We start from the raw sequence: 24,065 nt of genomic DNA, 5'->3' as shown, positions 1-24,065 counted from the left end.
TTATATTGATAGTTTTGAATTATTATTATTATTATTATTATTATTTAGCAAACATGTTTGATTCTGGCGCCATAGATCCAATCGAGATCAGTGTTTCTAATTTTAATTTTAGGATATGGTCCAACCGGTCAACCATGTTTCAATATATATATATATATATATAGAACTGACTGCACAAGTACATTCTCCAGTCATACCCATCTTTGTAACCAATATTATCATAGACATGACTAACGCAACTTGATGATTGAAGAAAATGTATTGAAGTCTATGTAAATGGTGTCAATGTCCTTGAAAGATTAATGACTGCTGTTTTTTCATTGAGGCCCATCTGGATTCCTTTATAATAAGGACAATCCTAACCTAATATAAGGCTAAGGTGGTGAAGTAGGACGACCATAGTTTTCTAAAGTTTAATAATTGTTGTCTCACAAAAGATGAGTTGTGGAAGATTCTTTGTTGTGGTGTGTAACTGTAATTTAAGGGGAGGCATTACGTATTGCTGAGAATCAGAGAGTATTAGAAGTTTAAATAAAGCTCAATTGCCAACCTTGTTTCAATTAAATTGAATACTCAAATCAAATCTCCATAAGTGTGTCTGCTTGCTCTCGTGTGAGAGAGAGATGAGTAGGAAAGATGGAGTTACCAGTTTTGAGTGTCTGATACAATTACAGTGGGCTGGACTAGCAGCAATTCGCATTGTCAATTTGACATTACACAAGGTTGAACTTGAACACACTTCAACCAAACTTTTGTTGGTTCATTGAAACTAAAGTTGATACATTTTTGGTATTTTCTAGAATGAGAAAAATAGAATTTTGGGAAGCTTCACTGTCTTGCATAGCTTGGCGCGTTTGGCCTAATATTACTGTCTGGATTTAGAAAAAAGAGAGGGATGGGATAAGTCACTCAGTTTTTGGACTAATGGAAAGGTCTAGAAAGCAAAAATGACCAGATATCTTTCATCAAGATCCATTAGGGTCTTATCTTATGAGTGACCTACCACTTGTTTCATTGGCGCATGCCCCTTTGGAGAGGTTGAGGCCTTGAGCAATGAGTGTTGAACAGCTGAAGGGCCACACACAAACAAAGGGGGTGGGGTACTTACTATACTCTTTTGCTTGCATGCTAAATAGCAAGAGTTTACATGCTGCTTACTTGTTTGATGCTTAATATTACATACTTGTTTTCATGAGAGAGAAAAAAGAGATAGATTGGAGTCTTAGAAAAGTTCAAACAGAGATAGGAAATAGAACAGAAAAATGTCCTTCCCATTGATTGTAGAAGTGGCACCATGATTTACCTTTCAGTGGTCCCATTCTTAAATTGGAATAGGGTGTTAGGATTTGTTAGCAAAATGTAGATACAACTAGAACTAGTAAGAGATTGAAGAAGAAAAAAATGAAAAGAATAATCCTTAATTTATTGCATTACATTTTGTCTTCAATTAATATACTGTTCAAGATTATTATTTCTTTGTTGTTGCATCTTTCAGTGCAGTACTAAGCTACATTCATCTGAAGAAGTAAAAAAAAAAAAAAAAAAAAAACACAATTAAAAAGTTTTTATTTATTTATAATAATTAAGCAGTATTAGTAATACACTTGGTGGCCTTAGGACAAGTACTAAAAATATCAAAATACATTAATGAATATAGCAAATGCCTGCAGTTTTAGTGGTTAAAGAGTAGAGATAATCTTTTTTTTGTGTGTTAATGTCAGTTTGAATTGCCACCACAACAACCAGAATGGCTTATTTGAATTGGTTGGTGCTCAAACAAATCAAGTTCAATTTGTTTAAAACTTGAATTCATTTACATACTATATGATACTTTGACTCACTTTTTTTGTCGTCTCTTTATTCAGATTACAAGAAATTAAGCCTTTCTCTATTCCATTTTTGGAATAAAGAAGAAGGTTAAGCTTAATTAACACAAGTTTACAACTGTACAGAACATGAATTTCAGCACATGATCAGTGACTGAGGACAAACCAGTGTGCTAATTAACCAAAGACAACCCATTCCCAAGGAACAAGGAATGGAATCCAGTGTGAATTATCTGTTAATTAATTCATATTTTAATTGTAAATCATCATGCAACTTGCATATGTATTTATTTGTAGGGAAATGTATTATTAATTCGTCTCTTAGTCAATCCTAATATATATAAGGCTAATGTGTAGAATGACTAATGATGGCATAAATGTTATGTTTTTATACATGTTACAGAACGAGTTTTTATTCTATTTTTTAAATAAATAAAAAAATTTAAAATGAGGAAGAAGAAGAAGGTAATTTCCGTATAATCTTGTACTCTTCTTCCCAATTTAGATATTCTTGTTGGGTTCCTAAGATATTGTGCATAAACTGTTGGATCGATGAGACTTTTGGAAATTTTAATTTCCAAAAATAATACTTTACAAGATTGATTAAAAATATATTTTTAGGGTCAATTGGATCCTTACAACAAACCAACTATTAACATAACACGTATTTGGACTTTAGAGATTTAGATAATATCGTATATTGTATTTTATATGAATTCGGAGTTATCATTCAATTTCAAATGGCCAATGCCATGGATCCAAATTTCTCCAAAGAGTAAAGATTTGAAATTCACAAGAACCCATCACATGTTAATTTAAACGTTAAATTCTAATTCAAGTATTCAACGATTCTAGATATATAATCACTAAACAATCAGTAAATAATTTATTTTCTCTCTCTTGCTAGGATCCTGCATAATATTTTTTTTCCTTGTGATTTAGAGAATCCTTAGTGACAAAAGAAGTGTTGTGAGGTTCTAGAATCAATTAATTAGGCATCATTATGCTAAGCAGGGACAGAACTACCTTGGGGCTGAGGGGGGCATGGCCCCCCAATCTTTTGAAAAAAAATTCCCTAGTATATGTATTAGCATAAAAAATTTACTTTTGGCTCTAAAATTAATATACTTGGCCCCTCTCTCCTAAAAAATTTACAAGCTAACCCATGAAACCAAAAATGAAAAAAATTATCAAATCATCCCTTGTCTAGTTGTCCCAAGAATATCAAGAAAAACATTTAGCTAAACATTTGGACAATTTACAAATCTAGACAAAAAGGAAAATCTTCAAAACAATTCACATATTCAAATAAATAAATAAAATATATATATATATATATTTGGACGTGGTCTAAGTAAAAAAAAAAAAATTATAACAAATCAATTATAAATCCTACCAAAACAAATCACAAAAACCCAATAATTTTTATCCAATTTCTACCTCTCATTTGAGAGCTCTTTGTCTCTCTAAAATGACTCCACCCCATAGTAACAGAAACAATTCTTATGCTGCTAATCACTCCATCCACACACTAATTTGTATCACTCAATCCACACACCAATTAGTGTCCCCATAGTCACAAAGACAACTTTGGGACACACTTGGCATGCATGCATAAATGTAATATACATGTGAAACAACAATAATCTACTGTTTTGTGCCTTACCTAAACTGCCACCAAAGCATGTGTGTGATTAGTTTATTGGTAATAAACTTTGTGCTTTAGTTAAACTAGCTTATAACCCATGCATATGCATGGATATACTTAAAAGATATACATTAAGATACATAATATAATTTTTACATATATAATTTAAATATTATTGATAGTCATTCTTACATTTTTTTTTAANATCCACACACTAATTTGTATCACTCAATCCACACACCAATTAGTGTCCCCATAGTCACAAAGACAACTTTGGGACACACTTGGCATGCATGCATAAATGTAATATACATGTGAAACAACAATAATCTACTGTTTTGTGCCTTACCTAAACTGCCACCAAAGCATGTGTGTGATTAGTTTATTGGTAATAAACTTTGTGCTTTAGTTAAACTAGCTTATAACCCATGCATATGCATGGATATACTTAAAAGATATACATTAAGATACATAATATAATTTTTACATATATAATTTAAATATTATTGATAGTCATTCTTACATTTTTTTTTAACTCTTTAAAAGGTCTTGTAAGAATGTTATTAGGTAAAAAAATGTAAATTGTTCATTTTTAAAACATTTTTATGTTCAGTAATTCTAGACTCTTTGGGTTTTGTACTCAATATCTCACTTGAATGAATATTTATGATATGATTTCACATTTGATTCCAAAATTAAGAAATAAAATCTCTCTAAAAATAAATAATTTAGGACAATGACGCAAAATTGAACTTCAATTGTAGAATCTAATTGGATTTTCTCTAAACTTTATCTATTAATATATATATATATATATATATAAATGACTTAAAATTTTGAATTTTTTTTAGTTATACAAAAAAAAAAAAAAAAAAAGCTCATAAATATAAAATCATTCAAACTCTCTTTTCCTCTAATTTTATATATAGTTTTAGATATAAGATTATGTTTTTTATGATTTATTTATATTAGATTCCTCGTTTTCTACACTAAATTAACTCATTTGGCACAAAAATTGAAAAAATTCAATTAGATAGGACTATATATATATATATATATATGACTTATAAACTTGAATTGTTTTTGGTTTTATAAAAAAAAAAATAAAGGCTTATAAATATAAAAATCATTCAAAAATTATGTTTTTTACGTTTTACTTATATTGGGCTCATCGTTTTTAACACTAAATTAACTCATTTGACACAAAAATTAAAAAACTTAGATTAAATGAGACGCATGTCGCAAAATTAAACTCTAATTGAAATCTAATTTTTACATTGAATTAGCTCACTTGGCACAAAAATTTAAAAACTTATATTAGACGGGACATGTGGTGTAAAATTAGACTTTAATTGAATCCCAATTTAAAATCTAATTGGATTTTCTCTCAATTTTACCTATTATTATATATATAGATTAATATAGTGATGGGAAAAGTTTTATTATTTACATAGTTGAAAACTCAAAGTTACCGTTCATTATCATATGATTGTTTAAGAGATCTCTTTTTTCTTTTCTTTTTTTACTATTTTTCCAAAATGGCAATTTTTCAAAGGAAAAGATCTCACATCTTTATGCTACCTCATCCTTAACCAAGTAATTATAAATAAATAAATAAATAAATCCTTAACCAAGACACCAATAATTGTCTCACATTTTTTTCCGCTGAATATTAGTGCATGATGTTGATTAACCATTATTTTAGTTGTTTTATTATTGTAATACTAGACATGGATTTGAACTTTTAACCATAGTGTTTTTTTTTTTTTAAAAGAATCTTTTATATATAGCATTATGAAGTTATTAGGTATAGAATTATGTGAAAAGAATAAATAGATTGTTAAAAAAAAAAAATTATAATGTGGATAGAATAAAGAATTGGTCTAACCTTGGTCAAATCTTGAAAATATCAAGACGTGCCAGTTGATTTACAGAACTCTTAATTATAAATATCTATTATTGATTTTAAAAAAATAAAAAATAAAAAATTAATGCTAATAAAGTATCGTTGTCAACCTCTAGTATTAATATTTCGACTTTATAAAATTCCTGAACAAAGAAATTTGGCCCTCCCTAAGTTTGAATCCTAGTCCCGTCCTTGAAGCTAAGAGTATTGTAGTTTAATTAGCACATTCTAGTATTTTTAATGTAAATGTCTATATTAAATCCCCTCTTTCACTATATAAAATTATAAAATTAAATACTAAAAAATGCACCGTTCTAGTTGTAGGTAAAGCTTCGCATCCTTTCCTCATGCAATGTGATGTTCGGATTTCGATGCCCAAAAAATAAAACTTAACATATATATAGATTTCAAACAAGAAGTCTCTAAAGTCATCTTGAATGCGTGTGAGGTTTATTCATTACTGTTGAATCTTCTATTTACACCACCCCCCCCCCCCCCAAAACACACATATTCTAACCTCTATCACTTTTATGTTTTAGGGTTATGTTAACGAGTGCTCTTAGAATAATTGTTAATAAATCATATTAGAAAAATTTTAACACCACTTTCATTAGAAATATACAAGCTTACAAAAAAAAAATTTTAATTGCTTTATTATTTACCTATACAAATGTTTCTAAAAATAGTTATTAAATCAATACCCTTAGATTATTCATTAACATTTCCCTATGTTTTAATTTAGAGAGAGAATAAAAAATTTGAAATAAGAGAATTATTAGGTACTCATAATCTTAGTCTTAGAATACAGTCTATCCTACTCTTCTCTAATAATACTAAATAGTTTCTCTTCGAGAGTTACGTCAAGAATTGCCCAAAATACAACTCACTAAATAAATTATCAAGCAATAGAGCACAAAACTAGTACAAAAAGATTTTGATTTGTACAACCACCACATTATCAAGATTCAAGGAATCATTTGCTATTCTAGCAAAATGGTAAAGGATCACAGCAAACACATTCTCATGGGGAATCCACTAATAATGAGCTCCGCAAATCCTTAAAAGTTGAAGATTAAAACTATTACCTACATCCAAATCCCTAGAGAAGGCTACAGCTAAATAAACTATTACAAAATTCCAAATCATTTCCTTGCTAGAGAAGAAGTATTAATCAAACCGGCAATTTCTTATAAGAAATCTATCCAATTAGAAAACTGAACAGACTGAGACTCTGAGACAACAACTAGGAGTCCTAAAACAGATTTCCCATCAAATCAAACCTCAGATTACCTATGGTAAGCATTTGATACNCACTAAATAAATTATCAAGCAATAGAGCACAAAACTAGTACAAAAAGATTTTGATTTGTACAACCACCACATATCAAGATTCAAGGAATCATTTGCTATTCTAGCAAAATGGTAAAGGATCACAGCAAACACATTCTCATGGGGAATCCACTAATAATGAGCTCCGCAAATCCTTAAAAGTTGAAGATTAAAACTATTACCTACATCCAAATCCCTAGAGAAGGCTACAGCTAAATAAACTATTACAAAATTCCAAATCATTTCCTTGCTAGAGAAGAAGTATTAATCAAACCGGCAATTTCTTATAAGAAATCTATCCAATTAGAAAACTGAACCAGACTGAGACTCTGAGACAACAACTAGGAGTCCTAAAACAGATTTCCCATCAAATCAAACCTCAGATTACCTATGGTAAGCATTTGATACTTTTTTTTTTTTTTTTCCTCCCAATTCAAAAATGGAGTTACTCATCAACCTCATGCTATCATAAGCAAAAAACATGTATACTACTAGAACCTTGGCTATTGCTTGTACTATTCACCGAGGGAAGCAATTTGAGTTAAGCATTTGATATCTAAGTTGAATGATTGGTGAGAGAGAAAATTGAAAATGGGTTCACGGGTTAAAGATGTATAGGGGATGAGTTGTTCAATGGTGGGGCAGGTGGTGGCAAATGCCAAGTGGGGTTCACAAAGACAGAGGGCCTTGATTGACCACACAGAAGATAGTTCACGGGTGCTACATAATCACATAAAATAATAATAATATAAACACTTTAGGACAAAACTCAGCACCATTGTAATTTGCAAAAGAAAAATATTTAGAAAACAAAAAAAAATGCAGTAAAAACAAAATAGAGGACAAATGAGCATTGAAAAGCCACAAGAAATGGATGCCAAATAAAATCTTCTCTCCTCTTCTCATCCACAAAAGAGATTCCATGTCATCATATTCTTGGTAACCATTTGCAACCACAAATAAAGATGTTACTTTACCAGAGAAAATTTGCAACCACAAATTAAGATTTTACATTTTTGGCAGTAGTTGGTGTGTGGGGGCACTTGTAATTAGAGGTGGTAATATCTTTAGCCGGACGATATATATGTGACTTGAAAGGTACATCACGGAAATGCCAAGAGTGAGGTGTAAGGTTGATTGAGGTGGCTTATAATCTAAAACGTGATAGTTACATATATAGGTATAACGTGTATATGAGATATTCAATATTATGTAAGTTGATTTTTTTTTTTTAGATAAAAATGTTTAATTATTATTGAAAATGTGATTTTATAATTTCATATTTTGAAAACGCAAAAAAAAAAAAAAAAAAGCATAAAAAATGTGTGTAACAATGTGTGGCAAGAATTAACCTATCATATAACTATATAAATTAAAGATAACAAAGCTATTGAGTTATTCTCAATGAAATTATCTAGTGATTTAAAAATTTTTTTTGGACACCATAATGCATCAGTAGGTGAGCAAATAGTGACATATGAACCAAAAGCATTAAAAACATTATTTTATCGAGACTATGGACCAAAGGGTGAAATAGAAAAGCATATTAATTGCAAAGTTTTCAAGGTTCAAATGTTTTGGGGGGCCACAAAAGTGTGAGTGTATTTTCAGCCACAAATTAGAGGACCACTTGGGGCCACTGGCCCATTGCCTCTTGTTTTCATCCAATTCCTATGGTCCTCCTACTCCTACGTATAACTCCAACGTGCTACGAGGGTTTACTAATTGTGTTTCATATAATGACATGATTGATTAACCCTTATTTTTTATTGTTTGCATCTTCACGTTATTGGAATGAATGTTCTTTTGGGGGAGTTGGAAGCATAAATTTCTTCATTTCTTGTACGTAATTGTACTGAAAAATTAATCAAGAGCAGCTCGTTGCTTAGCCCAATGGGGTCTTAATATATAATAGGTGGCGGGAGTTTGTCAATGAAATGTCCTTACCTGAATAGTTTGTGATGTGATCAAGAATAATGCTTTGAATTGTATTCTGTAACGTTGTTTTCTAATGAAGCTTGCTTGGATTTAAAAATTAAAAAAAAAAAAAAAAAATTAAGCCAAAGCATTGCATTTCGAAAGCCAATGTTTAGACAGAAATGGCATAAATTTTAATTAAAACCCTCTAATGGCATAACATTGGTAATTTCCACTTTCTATGTTTTTTGTTTTTTTATTTATATTTTTATAATATAATAAAATTTCAACATATAACATCCGTTTTATGATGATTACTCTATATCGTCAAGCTAAGACATTAATCGATTTTTTGTATAAACGGAATTCAAACCACAAATCTTTTATTTGACAACAAAAATTTTTACAAGTTGAACTAACTAATCTACTTCTACCTTGTTTAAATCGCTGTATCTTAGAAATTCTTGGGTGCATGAGTTCTCTCCTTTTTTTTTTTTTTTTTTTTTTTTTTTCACTAAGCAAAATTTAAATCTACAACTTGACTGGATTTCATTTCGTTCTTTACCTCTTAATCAAAGCTAAAAGTTCAAGAGACAAGAATGACTCTCACAATCATCTATGATCTTATACATTTCCACTTCTTGATATATACTTTGACATTCGAACGTTGGAAGAGAAACCGCTGGCTTACCTTTAAGATTATTATTGTAATGTCCTAACAAAATAGAAAATCTTATCCAGTTGTTCCAATAATGGTGTTGTGATGATTACTTTTTATATGATTCATTGTTCTGTCATCTGTGCATTTGGAAACGCATAATTCCCTACCCCACATTATATATATATATATATATATACACGAAAAACAATTCATGTTTTTATTCTAGAGTGGAAGAATATGGACAAGGTTTTGTCACAAATAATGCTACAAGAATTATGGGCAGTTAGACAAGGTTTATTAATTGACTGGGAACTTAGTTACAAATTTATAGACCTGGAAATTGATTCTGAAATTGTGATATGTTGCTTAACATCAAATGAGATTACGGCTCCGGCTATGGCTCCACTAATTTGTGATTGCAAGGCCCAACTAAGCAGAGCGTGGATCGTCCTATCATGTTACATCTTTCATGAAACTAATAGCATTGCAGATGGCCTGGCCAAGAGAGAAGTAATGCAAAGAAGCAGCTAGTGGAATATGCACAATGTCTTACTTTTGTAACTTATCCCTATATATGGGATCTTTTGAAAAATAAGCACTTCTAGAGAGTGTTCCTTAACATCCTTGACCTTGAACGCTAGACTCTGTCCAAAAATGACTAATGGACCAACTTTTGTAACTACTACTTAATCAAATAAAACATCTCCTCTTTCTACCCAAAATAAAAACTAAATATATAACATTTTATGCAAAGCAAGAAAGGGATAAACCGAAGCCAAATTCTTACATGACATACTGATGTAATACAGGCTAATAGATTTTTTGTCCCAAACCAAGTAATTATGTCAGTCGGTTGGTTGAATTTAGTAATTTACTGCCTATTTTAGTCGTTTAGCTAACTCAGTTGATTCAGGCCTAAGTTCTTTGTTCTCTTGTCTTTTGGTGCACCGTGATAATTATTTAGCCATGTTTGAGTGGTCGGCACCTTTTGGTGTTTCTAACAAAAATATTCAGGGTTTGAATTTCCCCACCTCCAATTACCAAATTATCAAAAAAAGTTAATCTTTGTAACAACTTTAGGTGGTTGTCTTTAAATATATATATATATATATATTTGTAGCAGGCTCCCCTAATTGTATGAAGGCAGCCTAAAAACTTTGTATTTGCGACATAGCAAGACAGTTTATGGGATGTATTTGAAGTTTGGCTTTTGTAAATGAACATTGACATCGCTCTAAGGCTGGACCACATGCTACCTAGGCATTTAGATTAATTTTCTTTGGAGATTTTTCCTAATTGGTATGTGAATCCAATATTTGGAAAGAAGGATGGTGAGTCGTCTACAAAAATTTCAGCAATTGGAGCTATGGTTCTTAATACTAATGCAAAGAAGTCTGATGGAATGAAAAACTTCAGCGTGTGACAATGTGAATAAATGGGTGGCCTGATCCAACAAGAATTAATTATTGATTTGGAAAAGAAAAATTCAAATAAAACTAAGAGAAAATTAATAAACAAGATTAATAGGATCATCCTTTTATGGTTGGCCAAGGATAAAAATATTTTATTATGGGGTCTCTAAGGTTAAGCATGGAAAAAATTGGAGGCATTATTTTGTCTCTGAAAGCTGGAGCCTGGAAGCCATACAAACTTTACAACGAGAAACCAAGGGCTTTCACGTAACATAGCCACGTGAACTATGCAATTTTCCATGACAAAATATCTGTAGCAAAAGATGCACGTGAACCATCCATAGAAACCCGAGGACCCAAGTGTCTTTGCTTAAACTACTCACTGTTTTCACAGTTCGTAGTTGAAGCCAAAACCAGGGATTAAATAAGAAAATAAACAAGAACAAAATCAGTTGAGAGTACTTACTAGTACTACACAAATTGATCAGCTAGAGAAACCCAAGTGAGTAAAGAAAAAAGAGAGAGAAAAGAGTGCATCTTCAATGAAGAAACAAGGCTGTGAGATTGAAGCAATAGGCATCAACTATCAGATTCAAACACAAAAAAGAGAGCACCCTTTTAAGATCTTTAGCAGAGAGCCACAAAAGAGTCATCATGAAGTGGTTCAAGAACCCGAAGAACCACAAGCCAAGGTTGAAGAACTATGTCCATGCCCCGGAGTCCGCCAAGTGTTAAAGGACGTGAACTGCCAGGCAAAACCATGGGAGATTCTAGCCATTGTCGGTCCAAGTGGAGCTGGAAAGTCTTCCCTACTAGAAATCCTAGCAGGGAAACACACACCACAAAGCGGTTCCATTTTTGTGAACCAAAAGCCTATAGACAAAGCTGGGTTCAAGAAAATCTCAGGGTATGTCACTCAAAAGGACACCCTATTTCCTTTACTTACAGTGGAAGAAACCTTAATGTTTAGTGCTAAGCTAAGGTTAAGGCTTTCACCAGCTGAGCTGAGCTCCAGGGTGAAGTCATTGATTCAGGAGCTTGGCTTGAGTCATGTAGCTGGGGTTCGTGTTGGAGACGATAGAGTTCGTGGGATATCTGGTGGAGAAAGGCGCCGTGTTTCGATTGGCGTGGACGTGATACATGATCCCAAAGTGCTGATTCTTGATGAACCAACTTCAGGTCTGGATAGTACATCAGCGCTTCAAATTATTGACATGCTCAAGTCCATGGCTGACACCCGAGGCAGAACCATAATTCTCAGTATCCACCAACCAGGGTTTCGTATTGTGAAGTTGTTCAATTCAATTCTACTGTTGGCTAATGGATGTGCCTTGCACCAGGGCACGGTGGATCAGCTTGGTGTGAACTTGAGGCTAATGGGGTTAGAGCTTCCTCTTCATGTCAATGTTGTTGAATTTGCCATTGAATCCATTGAAGCCATTCAACAGCAGCAAAAGTCTAAGCCAGTTCACCAACAAATGCTACCACAGTTGCCATCAACAACACAACAAAAGAAAAGAGATGATCCGGGTGAGTGTAGAAGCGGTAAGTGCACACTACAACAGCTCTTTCAACAATCCAAGGTTATTGATGAAGAAATCATCAATGTTAATGGTATCGATTTCCCTCGTGGCTTTGCCAACTCTAGATTGCAAGAAACCATAATTCTCACTCATAGATTCTCGAAAAATATCTTCCGGACCAAGGAGCTCTTCGCATGCCGGACAATTCAAATGCTGATTTCTGGGCTTGTCCTAGGCTCCATCTTTTACAATCTAAAAGATGATTTGGTTGGGGCTCAAGAAAGGGTAGGTCTATTTGCTTTTATATTGACTTTTCTGTTATCATGCACCACAGAAGCTTTGCCAATCTTTTTGCAAGAGAGGGAGATTCTTATGAGGGAGACCTCTAGTGGAAGCTACAGAGTCTCATCCTATGCCATAGCCAATGGATTAGTTTACTTGCCATTTCTGCTAATCCTGGCCATTTTATTCACAATACCCTTATACTGGCTCGTTGGACTCAATCACAATTTCATGGCCTTTTTGCACTTCTTGTTGCTGATTTGGTTAATTCTGTATACGGCAAATTCTGTTGTGGTATGTTTCAGTGCTCTAGTGCCTAATTTCATCGTCGGCAATTCTGTGATTGGGGGTGTCATGGGATCCTTCTTTCTCTTCTCTGGTTACTTCATATCAAAGCATGGAATTCCAGATTATTGGATTTTCATGCATTACATATCATTGTTCAAGTATCCATTTGAAGGGTTTCTAATAAATGAGTTCTCTAATTCAGACAAGTGCTTGGAGTACATGTTTGGGACATGTATGGTGAGTGGAGAAGATGTGCTTAGAGAAGAAGGCTATGGGGAGGAAAGCAGGTGGAGAAATGTGATGGTTATGGTGTGCTTCATATTGCTTTACAGGTTTATTTCTTATGTCATTCTTAGGTGTAGATGCTCTCAGAGAGGGCTCAAGGATGCCCTTGTCTGAAGAATATATTGAAATCTCTCTCTCTCTCTCTCTCTCTCTCACGAGTTGTTTAAAACATTGTTCAATGTTCACATGTTTTGGACTTTACTTAAGATAGCATCCAAAGAAGAAAAATCACATAAATAATAATAAAAGAAGATATGTAATTTCTGTCACCAGATTGTACTAACATGAAATGTTCGTTTTTTATTTTCTATATTTCTTACATGATATGTGACTCTTTCTCTCTCTCTCTAGGCCTATCGATTTTTAAGATGATAAACAAAAGAAAGTTTTCATTGTGAAGGAAAAACCAACACACTGCAGCACTTTGTTCGTGTAACAAGGTTTCTAAACGCTTGGTCCATCTATCTTTTTAAGTCCCAAAATGCTTAATATTCTGAATAACTGGAGGATCCAGACCACATTGAATTCCTAAAAATCTGCAACTGTAAACAGTGCAAATTCAGTGCAAAGTCTAACTGACCACTTATCACCAGGCTACGTACACATCTGATGATACATGTAGCACACTAGAAACAGTGCAGAACTTTAAACCATCATTAATTTATAAATCTAAGGAGTTCCTCGAATCATAGACATGGCCTATTTACAAGAAAACAATTGAATATAGGGTAAATTACATTGACCTCCCACTAGGCTCAATGTAATCTTCCAACTAGAAGGGAGGGAGATCAAAGTAATTTAAGGTTGGTTTTTTTTTTTTCTTTTTTAAAATTTTATAATCAAAGTAATTTAAGTTCAAGAGTAGTAGCTGTCTTTCTGAATAATGTGTAATGGTACAACATTTAAAGCATTACAGTTATGAGAACTACTGACTACTATAACTTGCTTATTAGTTCTAAAACTCTTTTTGGTAAGTACTTATTCATTCCTATTACATTAAATGATTAAATTCATCATTCCCTAACAGCTTAAACTTATGATAAAAAGGGTAATTTATCCATTCCAAAAGTGGAGAAAAAAATCAATCGGATGATTGTGAAAGAGGATACCTGGAACAAAGCATCTGAATTCAACCAACAGCAGCATCCACCGCCATTTCCATTTCATAACATAAGGTGAATTCAGATTCACTCTGCTCATCAAAGGCCTCATGGTCACCATCATCTGGCACATAACCAGCTTTCCTCATCTGTTCCGTGAGCACCTTCAAAAGTAAATAGATCTCCTTCCTCTGAGGATGCCTATTATCTTTGACCATAAAAACATGTGAATTACTCTGGATTTTAATCCAACTGCAACCTGGCTGCTTTTTAACTCCCTGTTGTCTCATCCATTTTCTAACTTTCATAGCATCCCTCCATTTTCCGTGCTCAGCATACATGTTTGAGAGAAGAACATAAGGTCCAGAGTTCAAAGGATCAATATCTAAGAGATTCTCTGCCACATACTTCCCTAACGTTATGTTCTTATGGACCTTACAAGCAGCAAGTAAAGATCCCCAAACAACAGCATCAGGCTGCATCGGCATTGTGTCTACCAAACTCTTTGCTTCATCAAGGCATCCAGCTCGACCGAGTAAATCAACCATACATGAATAATGGTCCTTCAATGGAGCCAAACCATGCTCTATGCTCATTGAGTGGAAATAATGACGCCCCTCCTCAACCAGCCCAGCATGACTGCAAGCACATAGAACACCAATCATCGTGACATGGTCTGCTTTCTCTCCAGATGCCAACATTTTCTGGAAAATTTGTAGAGCTTCAGTTCCATAACCATTTTGTGCATGTCCCACTATCATGGCATTCCAAGAGACATAATCCCTTTCCACCATAATTTCAAATACCTGGCTTCCATCTTCAACTGATCCACATTTCATGTACATGTCGATGAGAGAGTTTCCCACAAAAATGTCACTCTCCTCTCCAGATTGAAAGCGAAATCCATGCTTCAAAACATGACTATGAGCCTGTCTGCCCAGCTGAAGTTCAGCGAGATTGGCACAAGCATTGAGTAGATTCCCAAAGGTGTAATGGGTTGGCAAAATAGATTCCCTCTTTAGGAGGAGGAAGAGTCTAAGCGCCTCTTCATTCTCCCCATTCTGTGTATATCCTGCAATAAGTGCATTCCAAGATACTACATTCCGGTCCATCATCTTCGTAAACATTAACCTTGCAGCTTTCACACTTGCTGCCTTTGCATACCCACTTACCATGGAGGTTTCAGACACCACATTCCTAATTGGCATCCTATCAAAAACCCACCTGGCTTCATTGATTCTACTACATTTTGCATACATATCAACCAATGCATTTCCCAAAACAAGATCATCCCTAAATTTGTTGCATTTCACAACGCGGGCATGAATCTGTATACCTTCTCTAATCGCTGACAAACTCGCACATGCACTGACCACACTAGCTAGAGTGACCTCATCGGGTTCAATCCCACAATCCATCATCCTCACAAAAACCTCCAAAGCTTCACTTGCGGGACCATTTTGCTCATAGCATGTAATCAAGCTGTTCCAAGAAACTCTATTCCGTTCATTCATCCCATCAAAAGCTCTTTGAGCACAAGCCACGCTCCCACACTTAGAATACATGTCAACAAGAGCAGAGCCCATATAAACATCCAAAAAGGACCGTGATTTTGAGACCAAAGAATGAATTTGAATACCCATTTTCAAATCCATCAGGCCTGAACAAGCACTAAGAGCACTACCGAACGAGTACTCATTGAGCACAAAATTCTCCCTATGCATCCTAACAAAATATTCCAAAGCCTCATCAAAACGATCATGTTGTGCAAAACCCGCAACCATCAAGTTCCACGAGCACTGGTCCTGCTCAGGCATCGACCCAAAAACCTGTACAGCCTCATCTAGAAAACCCAATTTCGTTAACGCAGTTATAATGGAATTCCAAGTGAAAGTGTTCTTCTCAGGCATTTGATCGAACACTTTGCGTGCATCTTCCAAACAGCCACATTTTCCATACACATCAATAAGCCTGTTCTGGATAAAAACTTCAGAGCAAAACTGGGTCTTGATGATACGTGCGTGTATGCGGCGCGTGTCGCGTGCTGACTTTGATTTGACGCAAGAGTCCAAGAGCTTTGCAAATGGCGACGAGTCGAGGAAAGAGAGGTCGCCCACCACGAGTTTCTTGAGCAAGCCATGTCTACTGGTACCCATTCCATTCTCTGTGAAGGAGACAGGTTCATGGGCATGTTTCGTTGACGTTGAGGTTTGGGAATGCTCTGAAACTCAATGAATATGAAAGTGAAAGAAAGCGTGGTTTTTGAGCTTCCATTTCCAATTCCATATATGAAGATTTTTCAAATTCCTGTTGCTTTTTAAGACTATGGTTCCCCGCGTCTTTTTGCTTAGTCGACCGTTGTGTTAATGGGTTTATGTGTGCCACTCATAGTTTGGGCCTCTCTAACTATTGTATGTTCTTACACATTCACTATTTCACCTCCTTTTTCCTATCAACTTTTGTTTTTTTTTCAAAATAATTTTTCCTATAAATTTTTTAAGTGTCAAAATATGAACAATCCCACATCGATCAAGAATACATAGATGTGAACTAGTGTGAGAATAATTTCCCTTCAAGAAATGGGGCTAAAAACCCAACTACATCTACAAGACTACAATAATACTGATTACATATATATATAAAAGCAATAAATAAAAATTTACTCCTTGGCTCCTTGGTGTTTTTTTTTTTTGGAAAGATTTACTCGTTGCTTTTTGTCACACTTTTTTTTTTAATTTAATAAAAATAGCAAAACTAGCATTTTAAAAAATAAATTAACTTTTTATCTTTTACCTTTTGTTTTTTTAAATTATCTTTTTATTCTGTATTTAACAAATAAAATTATCGAAAATTACGATATGCCAACCAAATAAGATGTATTCTCAAAATATTGACAACATGACTCTGAAGAGGATATCATATGTAACGGTTATATATATAACCACATTAACACTTGTGAGACTCAATTCATCCGAGTGAAGTTACACATGTAATCATTACATAAAATAAAAATTTATGGCTCGAGGTTCAAGTCAGTGGTTCTCGTAGCTTTCAGTTCACAAGCTCTCATGGCTCTGGGTCAGTGGACGGTGGTTTGTGACTCTGAGTTGCAAGTTTTCTTGCTCTGCAGCACAGGCCCAAATTTTTAAGTTGCATTTTTTAAATCACCTAGCCAAACAAGACTTTTCAATCAGACGCATCACTTTTTTTTTTTTTTTTTTCAAAACATGAAACTTCTTTCTAAAACAGGGAACCAAACAACTTCATACAAAAAGATTTTTATTTTCTTAGATGGTGTGCCCAAATGCATGATTGGTAAGTAATACAAGTATAGCAACACTAAATCAAAGTCAAGAGTCTCACTTATCAATTATCAATCCCAATAACGGGTCATGTTTCGTCTCACTTTATCAAGCTGATCACAACGTTTTCACTCTCTCGTTGTTATCAAGCCACTGCTCATGCTTCCTTCTGATTTCATCTCAGCCATTGATCAATACGCATCCCACATATCAAGATGCACCACAACCAAAAATCTAAAACTAGGCATGGCCTTGCACTCACACCTTATCAAAACAGCTTTCTCATTCAACCCAGTCGTAACCAACGGCCTCATGGATATGTACTCCAAATTCAACGCCCTTGAAAGTACCCAAAAGGCCTTTGATGATCTTCCTAATAAAACCACTCGTTCATGGAACACAATGATTTCTGCGTGCTCTAGAATTGGTCTTTTCGATAAAGCTCATAAACTGTTCGATGAAATGCCAATACCAAATATTGTTAGCTATAATTCGTTGATTTCTGGTTTAACCCATCATGGATTTCAGAGGGAATCTATTAGTTTGTTTAGACAAATGCAAAAAGACTATAATTGTTTAATCTTGGATGGGTTCACGCTGGTCGGTGTAGTGGGTGCTTGTGCTTGTTTGGGTGCTTTAGCATTGTTGCGTCAAGTTCATGGAGCAGCAATTGTTTTAGGCTTGGAGTTGAATCTGATTATTCATAATGCACTAGTTGATGCTTATGGAAAAACTGGTGAACCCAATACCTCTTATTCTGTCTTTAGTCGAATGCCAGTAAGGGATGTTGTGTCTTGGACTTCAATGGTTGTTGCTTTTGCAAGGGCATCTAGACTTGATGATGCTTGTCGGGTCTTTAACGAAATGCCCGTTAAGAACACTGTCTCGTGGACTGCTTTGGTTGCCGGCTATACTCAAAATGGGCATGCCACTGAAGCATTGGTTCTTTTTCAGAAAATGATGGAAGAGGGTGTCCAGCCTAGTACTCATACTTTTGTTTGTGTTTTAAGTGCTTGCGCGGATTTAGCACTTGTTGAAAGAGGTAAACAGATTCATGGCCACATGATTCGAAGGAGCACTATTAGCAACTTGTTTAATATGTATATATTTAATTCTTTAATTGACATGTATTGCAAATGCGGAGGCATGGAATCAGCTAAAACATTGTTTGAGTTGATGCCTGAAAAGGACATTGTCTCTTGGAACTCATTAATAACTGGGTTTGCTCAAAATGGGCTTGGTGAGAAGTCACTTGTTGTGTTTCAGAGAATGATAGAAGCAAAGATAAAACCAAATCCTGTCACATTTTTAGGGGTGCTATCTGCCTGCAGCCACTCTGGTCTAGTATCTGAAGGGATCCGAATTCTTGATTCGATGCAGGAGTATGATGTAAATCCAAGACCAGATCACTATTCAATTTTAATTGATTTGCTTGGGAGGAAAAACAGACTCAAGGAAGCAGTGGAGTTGATCGGGAAAGCTCCTAATGGTTCAGATCATGTTGGGATGTGGGGTGCAATATTGGGTGCTTGTCGAGTCCATGGGAATTTGGATCTTGCTAAAAGGGCTGCAGAAGCGCTGTTTGAGTTGGAACCCAGCAATGCTGCGAGATATGTTATGTTATCAAACATTTATGCTGCGGCTAGTAGATGGGGTGAGGCGGATAGAGTGAGGAGGCTTATGGAGGAGAAAGGTTTGAGGAAAGAATCAGCTTATAGTTGGATTGAGGTGAGGAATGCAAGACATGAGTTTGTAGCCAAAGACAAGTTCCATTGTCAGATAGGCGACATATATGAAGTGATTGGAAAGCTGGTAGATCATATGAACGATGCTGGATATCAGCCCTATATCGGCAGCCTTTTTCTTCCGGATGAGGATGATAGTGTTGCTTGATCTTATTAACTGGATGAGGATTTGCAAATACTTGGGTGAAAGCCTGCTCAACAAGCTTTAGAAAAAGACTACGTAGCTGGCTAGGTTAATTGCAGTGTCTCCATTTAGTCCAGCTTATGCATCTTTCCAGAAAAAGATTTAGGCAATGTCAGCTTTTTTTGGAGTAATGACCCCTTATCAAATAAAGCTCTTGCTGGCCTTGTCTTTAAGGCATATTCCGTATCTTTCAACCTAAAGTAGTTGGAAACCAGTTATCTCGGCATTGGCTGTGTCTTTGTTAATCAGGAGTTTTCTTCAACCCATAGTCAACCAAACTCCCTATAAAAGTATATAAACAGTGTGAAGTCATCTGGTTGCAGCGTCTGATCTACATCCAAATCTCTGCACTGGTAGGTCAGAACTTTTGTTTAATATTTACCTTACCAATAGTAGCAGGGTACAGCAAGAATACAGATTGCTTGGTATTATGGTATACAATAGCCTTCAGCAATTATAGTGCTATGCACAGATTGTAGGATTATCTCTGAAGTACCCCAGGTGTGACATTCATTGCGTGGAAGATCCATATTAACTGCTAATTCAAATTGTGGGTATCTGGCACTGGAATGGGGACAAGCGCATAATCAAACAGTGTCGTTCATTGCCTGTTTTTAGTTTATTCAGTTTATTTGGATTATGTACAACTTGTTAAAGCCTTACTTTGTCTAGGCACAGCTGTATATTTGTGGAGCTTATTTTTTAAGTCCAATAAATCAATGAAAATATGCTCTCCTAAATGGGCAAAGTTACTTAGGATAACTCTTTTTTTTTTTTTTTTTAAAGAGGCGTTAGGACTCAAGATAATTTATTTTTTGATAGATAAGATAGAATTTTAACCTATGCTATTCACTCCATAATAATTGCTCATTATTATCACTCCATAATGATTACTCTTTATCATCATGCTAAAACATCAACCAATTTATGGTGTAGGCAAGACTTTACTGATTGAGCTAACAAAATCTCATGACTTAGGATAAATTATTATCGTTGAACTATCACTTAAGCTCATCTTTATCATTAGGCTAAAACATCAATCAGTTTATAGTGCAAGCAAGACTTTACTGATTGAGTTAACAAAATCCCATGACTTAGGATAAGTTATTATCGTTTAACTATCTCTTAAGCCCCTCTATATAGCATTTGAATTTTAAAGATATATGATCCAAATGTTTTTGCTATGTGATAAGATAATTGATATACTAACTGGCTGAGATGGGGGCTATATTAGCAATGGTAGGAAAATTGGGCTTTTCTGAGAGTACAGAACTACCACTTGAGTTGTAAGAGAACCTCAACTGGGCCGAAGAGTCCAACAAACATTTATTAAAAAAAAAAAAAAGCCTCAACTGGGCAGCAGCTCAAAACCCAACCAAAATTATTCGTTCGTGGGCTTGTCGTGGGATCCACAAGAACCTGTCAAGACTCAAGTGTGACTTTCCATGAGAAACTTCAGTAAGCGTAGTTATCTTCTAGAAACTAGAAGTGATATTTGTTTCTCTTTTGGAATCCAAAAATAAATTTATAAATGGAATATTCGTTGCATTTATACAAACTTCAAGGAAAAAACTATTATTTATACAATTGTTTAGGAAGAGTGCCATTTTCATAAAATTCAAGGGATAGTGGTGTTGTAATGGTATTATTTAATATTTACTAGTATATCATAATTTATAACGATTTGATTTTTATGAATTTAAAAATTAAAATCCAATCTACAAACATATTACACATGACATTTAAGATTTTTCTAAATAATAAAGAAATTATAATAGATCAAAAAATTATAAGATTATACATTATACAATAACAAACATTTTCCTAAATAACAATTATAGCGTGCATAAAAGTATTAAGTTTAGTAAGTTATCTTATATATATATATATATATTTATATTTAGAGCATCCGCATCAGATGTGGCAAAAATTATGTCATTTTGCCACACTAAAACCCTACTTTATTATTTTACCACATTATTTTACAACATTCCATTTATCAGATGTTTTATACTACAATTCTATATATTAAAATAATATTTCCTACACATTAAAATAATATAAACAACCTAATAAAATAATATATCTATCCCAATAAATAACAACCACAACAACCACACACACTGCTGCCACCGCCGCCGCCGCCGCCGCAGCCACCACCGTGGCAGCCACAATCCATCAGAACAACAACAACAACAACAACAACAACAAAAAAAAAAACCAAAAACCCATGGGAACTCCCTGATCAACCAAATAACAAACAACTGCACCGGAACTCCCTGATCAACAACAACAAATCGGAACAAACAACAAATCAGAAATCAACAAACAAACTCACAATCGGAAATCAACAACCTCGACCCACAATGCCGCCGACCCAAAACCTTGACCCACAACCCATAGCCCACCAAAACCAAATCGGAAGCCCCACCACCGCCACCGCCACCACCTCAACCACAAATCCCGACAAACCCACCGCCTCCACACCCTCACCCACACCCACCTCCGTCGGAACCGAACCCATCAAAACACAGCCAAAAAAAAAAAAAAAAAAAAAAACAGAAAATCCATTGCTAGAGAGAAATCGGCGTGGGCGTGGGCGTGGAAGTGATCGTCGGCATCAGCATCGGCGTCGGCGTTGGCGTGGGCGTGGGCGTGGAAGAGCAGTGATGAGGATTGGGGTGAGAGAGAGAGGAGATGATTGAGGTGAGAGAGGTGAGAATGACAGAGAGAGAAGAGAGAATGACGGAGAGAGAAGAGAGAGAGGAATAAAAAAAGAAAAAAAATTTTGCCACACGCATCCGTACCGTGGCAAATTTGTCACGGTACTGTTCAATGTTGCAAAAAATATGGGATATGACACATCTGATAAATGGGGTAAAATGATGCTTGGTGTGCCAAATGTGCCAAATATTTAACATTTGGCACATATGGCACATCTGATAAAGATGCTCTTAGAGCATCTTTATCAGATGTGCCATATGTGCCAAATGTTAAATATTAAAAAAAATTAAGTATAGAAAACGCACATCTTTCAGGATACTTAAAACTAAACCTTGATTTATTGATTTATTATATTATTTACATATGAAAAAATTGAAAGAAATGGTTCTATAGTTAGAGTTAGTAGGTAGAGCCAAAGGCTCTTGTTGCGTCCGCGTGGACTTCTTCCTAGCAATTATTTTTGTGTGAGTAGGTGCCCCTGTCACTAACATAATAGTATTAAGCTCAAATGCTCAATAGTCAATACTATTAAGCTGGTTTTTCCTCTATAGAATCTTTAGAATTTATTAGGATGATGTTGAATCAAATAGCTGGTCATGATTTTTTAATGGAAATAATATTAATGAAATTAAAAGTTTGGGATAAATGTGACCTGAATGCCCATCCACCCAAATTTCCCCCTCATCACCTCATACTCCTATAAATAACATTTATTTTAATTTATTTTTTAAGAGCATTAGCATTGATAGAACTACAAAAGAAGAAAGAGAGAAGTCTGAAGAAAGAGAAAAGGGAGAGAAAACATGTATACTAATGAAAGAAAGAGAACTCGCCAAATAAAAGAGTTTTTTAAAAAAAAAAAAAAAAAAAAAACTTTTTTGCTACAATAGACTGCCAAAGATGGCAGTTTGCTGTAGCAAGTTTGTTAAATTATCTAACAATAGCACCATCATATAGCTTAGTTTTTGTTGTTTGTGGTACTAAAAATAGCTATTTGGCTTTTTAGCACCATCAATGCTAATGTTTTAAGAAAGTATAAATAGATGAGTTCATTTGTAAAATTGTAATAGAGAGATGAATGAGAAATTGAATGAAATAATGAAGAATATTACATATAATTTATATCAAATCAATATAAATATAAAAGCAAAGACATCATACGGAAGTGTATGAATTTATATTATATGATGCATGCTTTGAGATTTTCTTTTTTAGGCTTCTATCTCAACAAAATTTGCATTTATTTATATTAAAGTATTAGTTAATGAATTTGTCAATGGAATAAATGTACATATTAATTATTTTTAGTTGTGCATTAATTAGTTTTATTAGAGGGATTTATATGGTTACTTTTATAAATTTTATATAATAAAAAAACTATTTTTATTTTGAATATATATTAATAATAAAAATAGTTGATTTGGAATATGGCGTTTTTCTTTGTGTTGTGTTATATATTAAAAAGATTATTCTATGTAATTATTCTTCGTGTTAATAGGATGACATTCTTCTTTGTATTATATATTAAAAAGATTATTCAATGTTTTTTTTATTATTTTTTTAAGAGAGTTTCAATTTATGGCGTCCGCTTCTGATGATAACTTTTGATCAGACCAAGACACCAATCGGTTTTTAATATAGACAATGATTGAATCCTAGATCTCTTATTTAACCATCATAGACTTTACCAGTTGAGCTAATTGAAACCTACAAACATATTAGCATGTATAAATAATTTTTTGACATGTGACAATTTTTTTAGAGAGTTTCAACTTATAGCGTCCATCCTTGATAATAATTCTTTATTATTAGACTCAGACACCAATCGGTTTTTGATGTGGGTGGAGATCGAACTCCAAATCTCTTATTCAATCATTAGAGACATTTATTTTTTATACTAATTATTTTAAGTGGTGCATTAATTATTTAACAA

The 24,065-nt window shown here is 34.2% G+C and overlaps 3 protein-coding genes across 3 annotated transcripts; 2 read left to right on the top strand and 1 right to left on the bottom strand.

Moving 5' to 3' along the window:
• Positions 1-10,964: 10,964 nt before the first annotated feature.
• LOC112012025 (ABC transporter G family member 5) lies at positions 10,965-13,385 on the top strand. Its single transcript, XM_024044388.2, has one exon. It carries the CDS (start codon positions 11,242-11,244, stop codon positions 13,189-13,191), a length of 1,950 nt encoding a protein of 649 aa, XP_023900156.1. The 5' UTR covers positions 10,965-11,241; the 3' UTR covers positions 13,192-13,385.
• Positions 13,386-13,925: 540 nt separating this feature from the next.
• On the bottom strand, positions 13,926-16,643 carry LOC112012030 (pentatricopeptide repeat-containing protein At2g13600). Its single transcript, XM_024044392.2, has one exon. It carries the CDS (start codon positions 16,331-16,333, stop codon positions 14,207-14,209), a length of 2,127 nt encoding a protein of 708 aa, XP_023900160.1. The 5' UTR covers positions 16,334-16,643; the 3' UTR covers positions 13,926-14,206.
• Positions 16,644-17,422: 779 nt separating this feature from the next.
• Positions 17,423-20,164, top strand: LOC112012021 (pentatricopeptide repeat-containing protein At2g21090). Its single transcript, XM_024044380.2, has one exon. The coding sequence runs from the start codon at positions 17,639-17,641 to the stop codon at positions 19,370-19,372; it is 1,734 nt and encodes a 577-aa protein (XP_023900148.1). The 5' UTR covers positions 17,423-17,638; the 3' UTR covers positions 19,373-20,164.
• Positions 20,165-24,065: the final 3,901 nt, after the last annotated feature.

This window comes from Quercus suber, unplaced genomic scaffold, assembly GCF_002906115.3.
Source record: "Quercus suber isolate HL8 unplaced genomic scaffold, Cork oak 2.0 scaffold_77, whole genome shotgun sequence".
NCBI lineage: Eukaryota > Viridiplantae > Streptophyta > Magnoliopsida > Fagales > Fagaceae > Quercus > Quercus suber.
The sequence above is the reverse complement of the archived record's forward strand: the minus strand, read 5'-3'. Positions and strand labels throughout refer to the sequence as shown.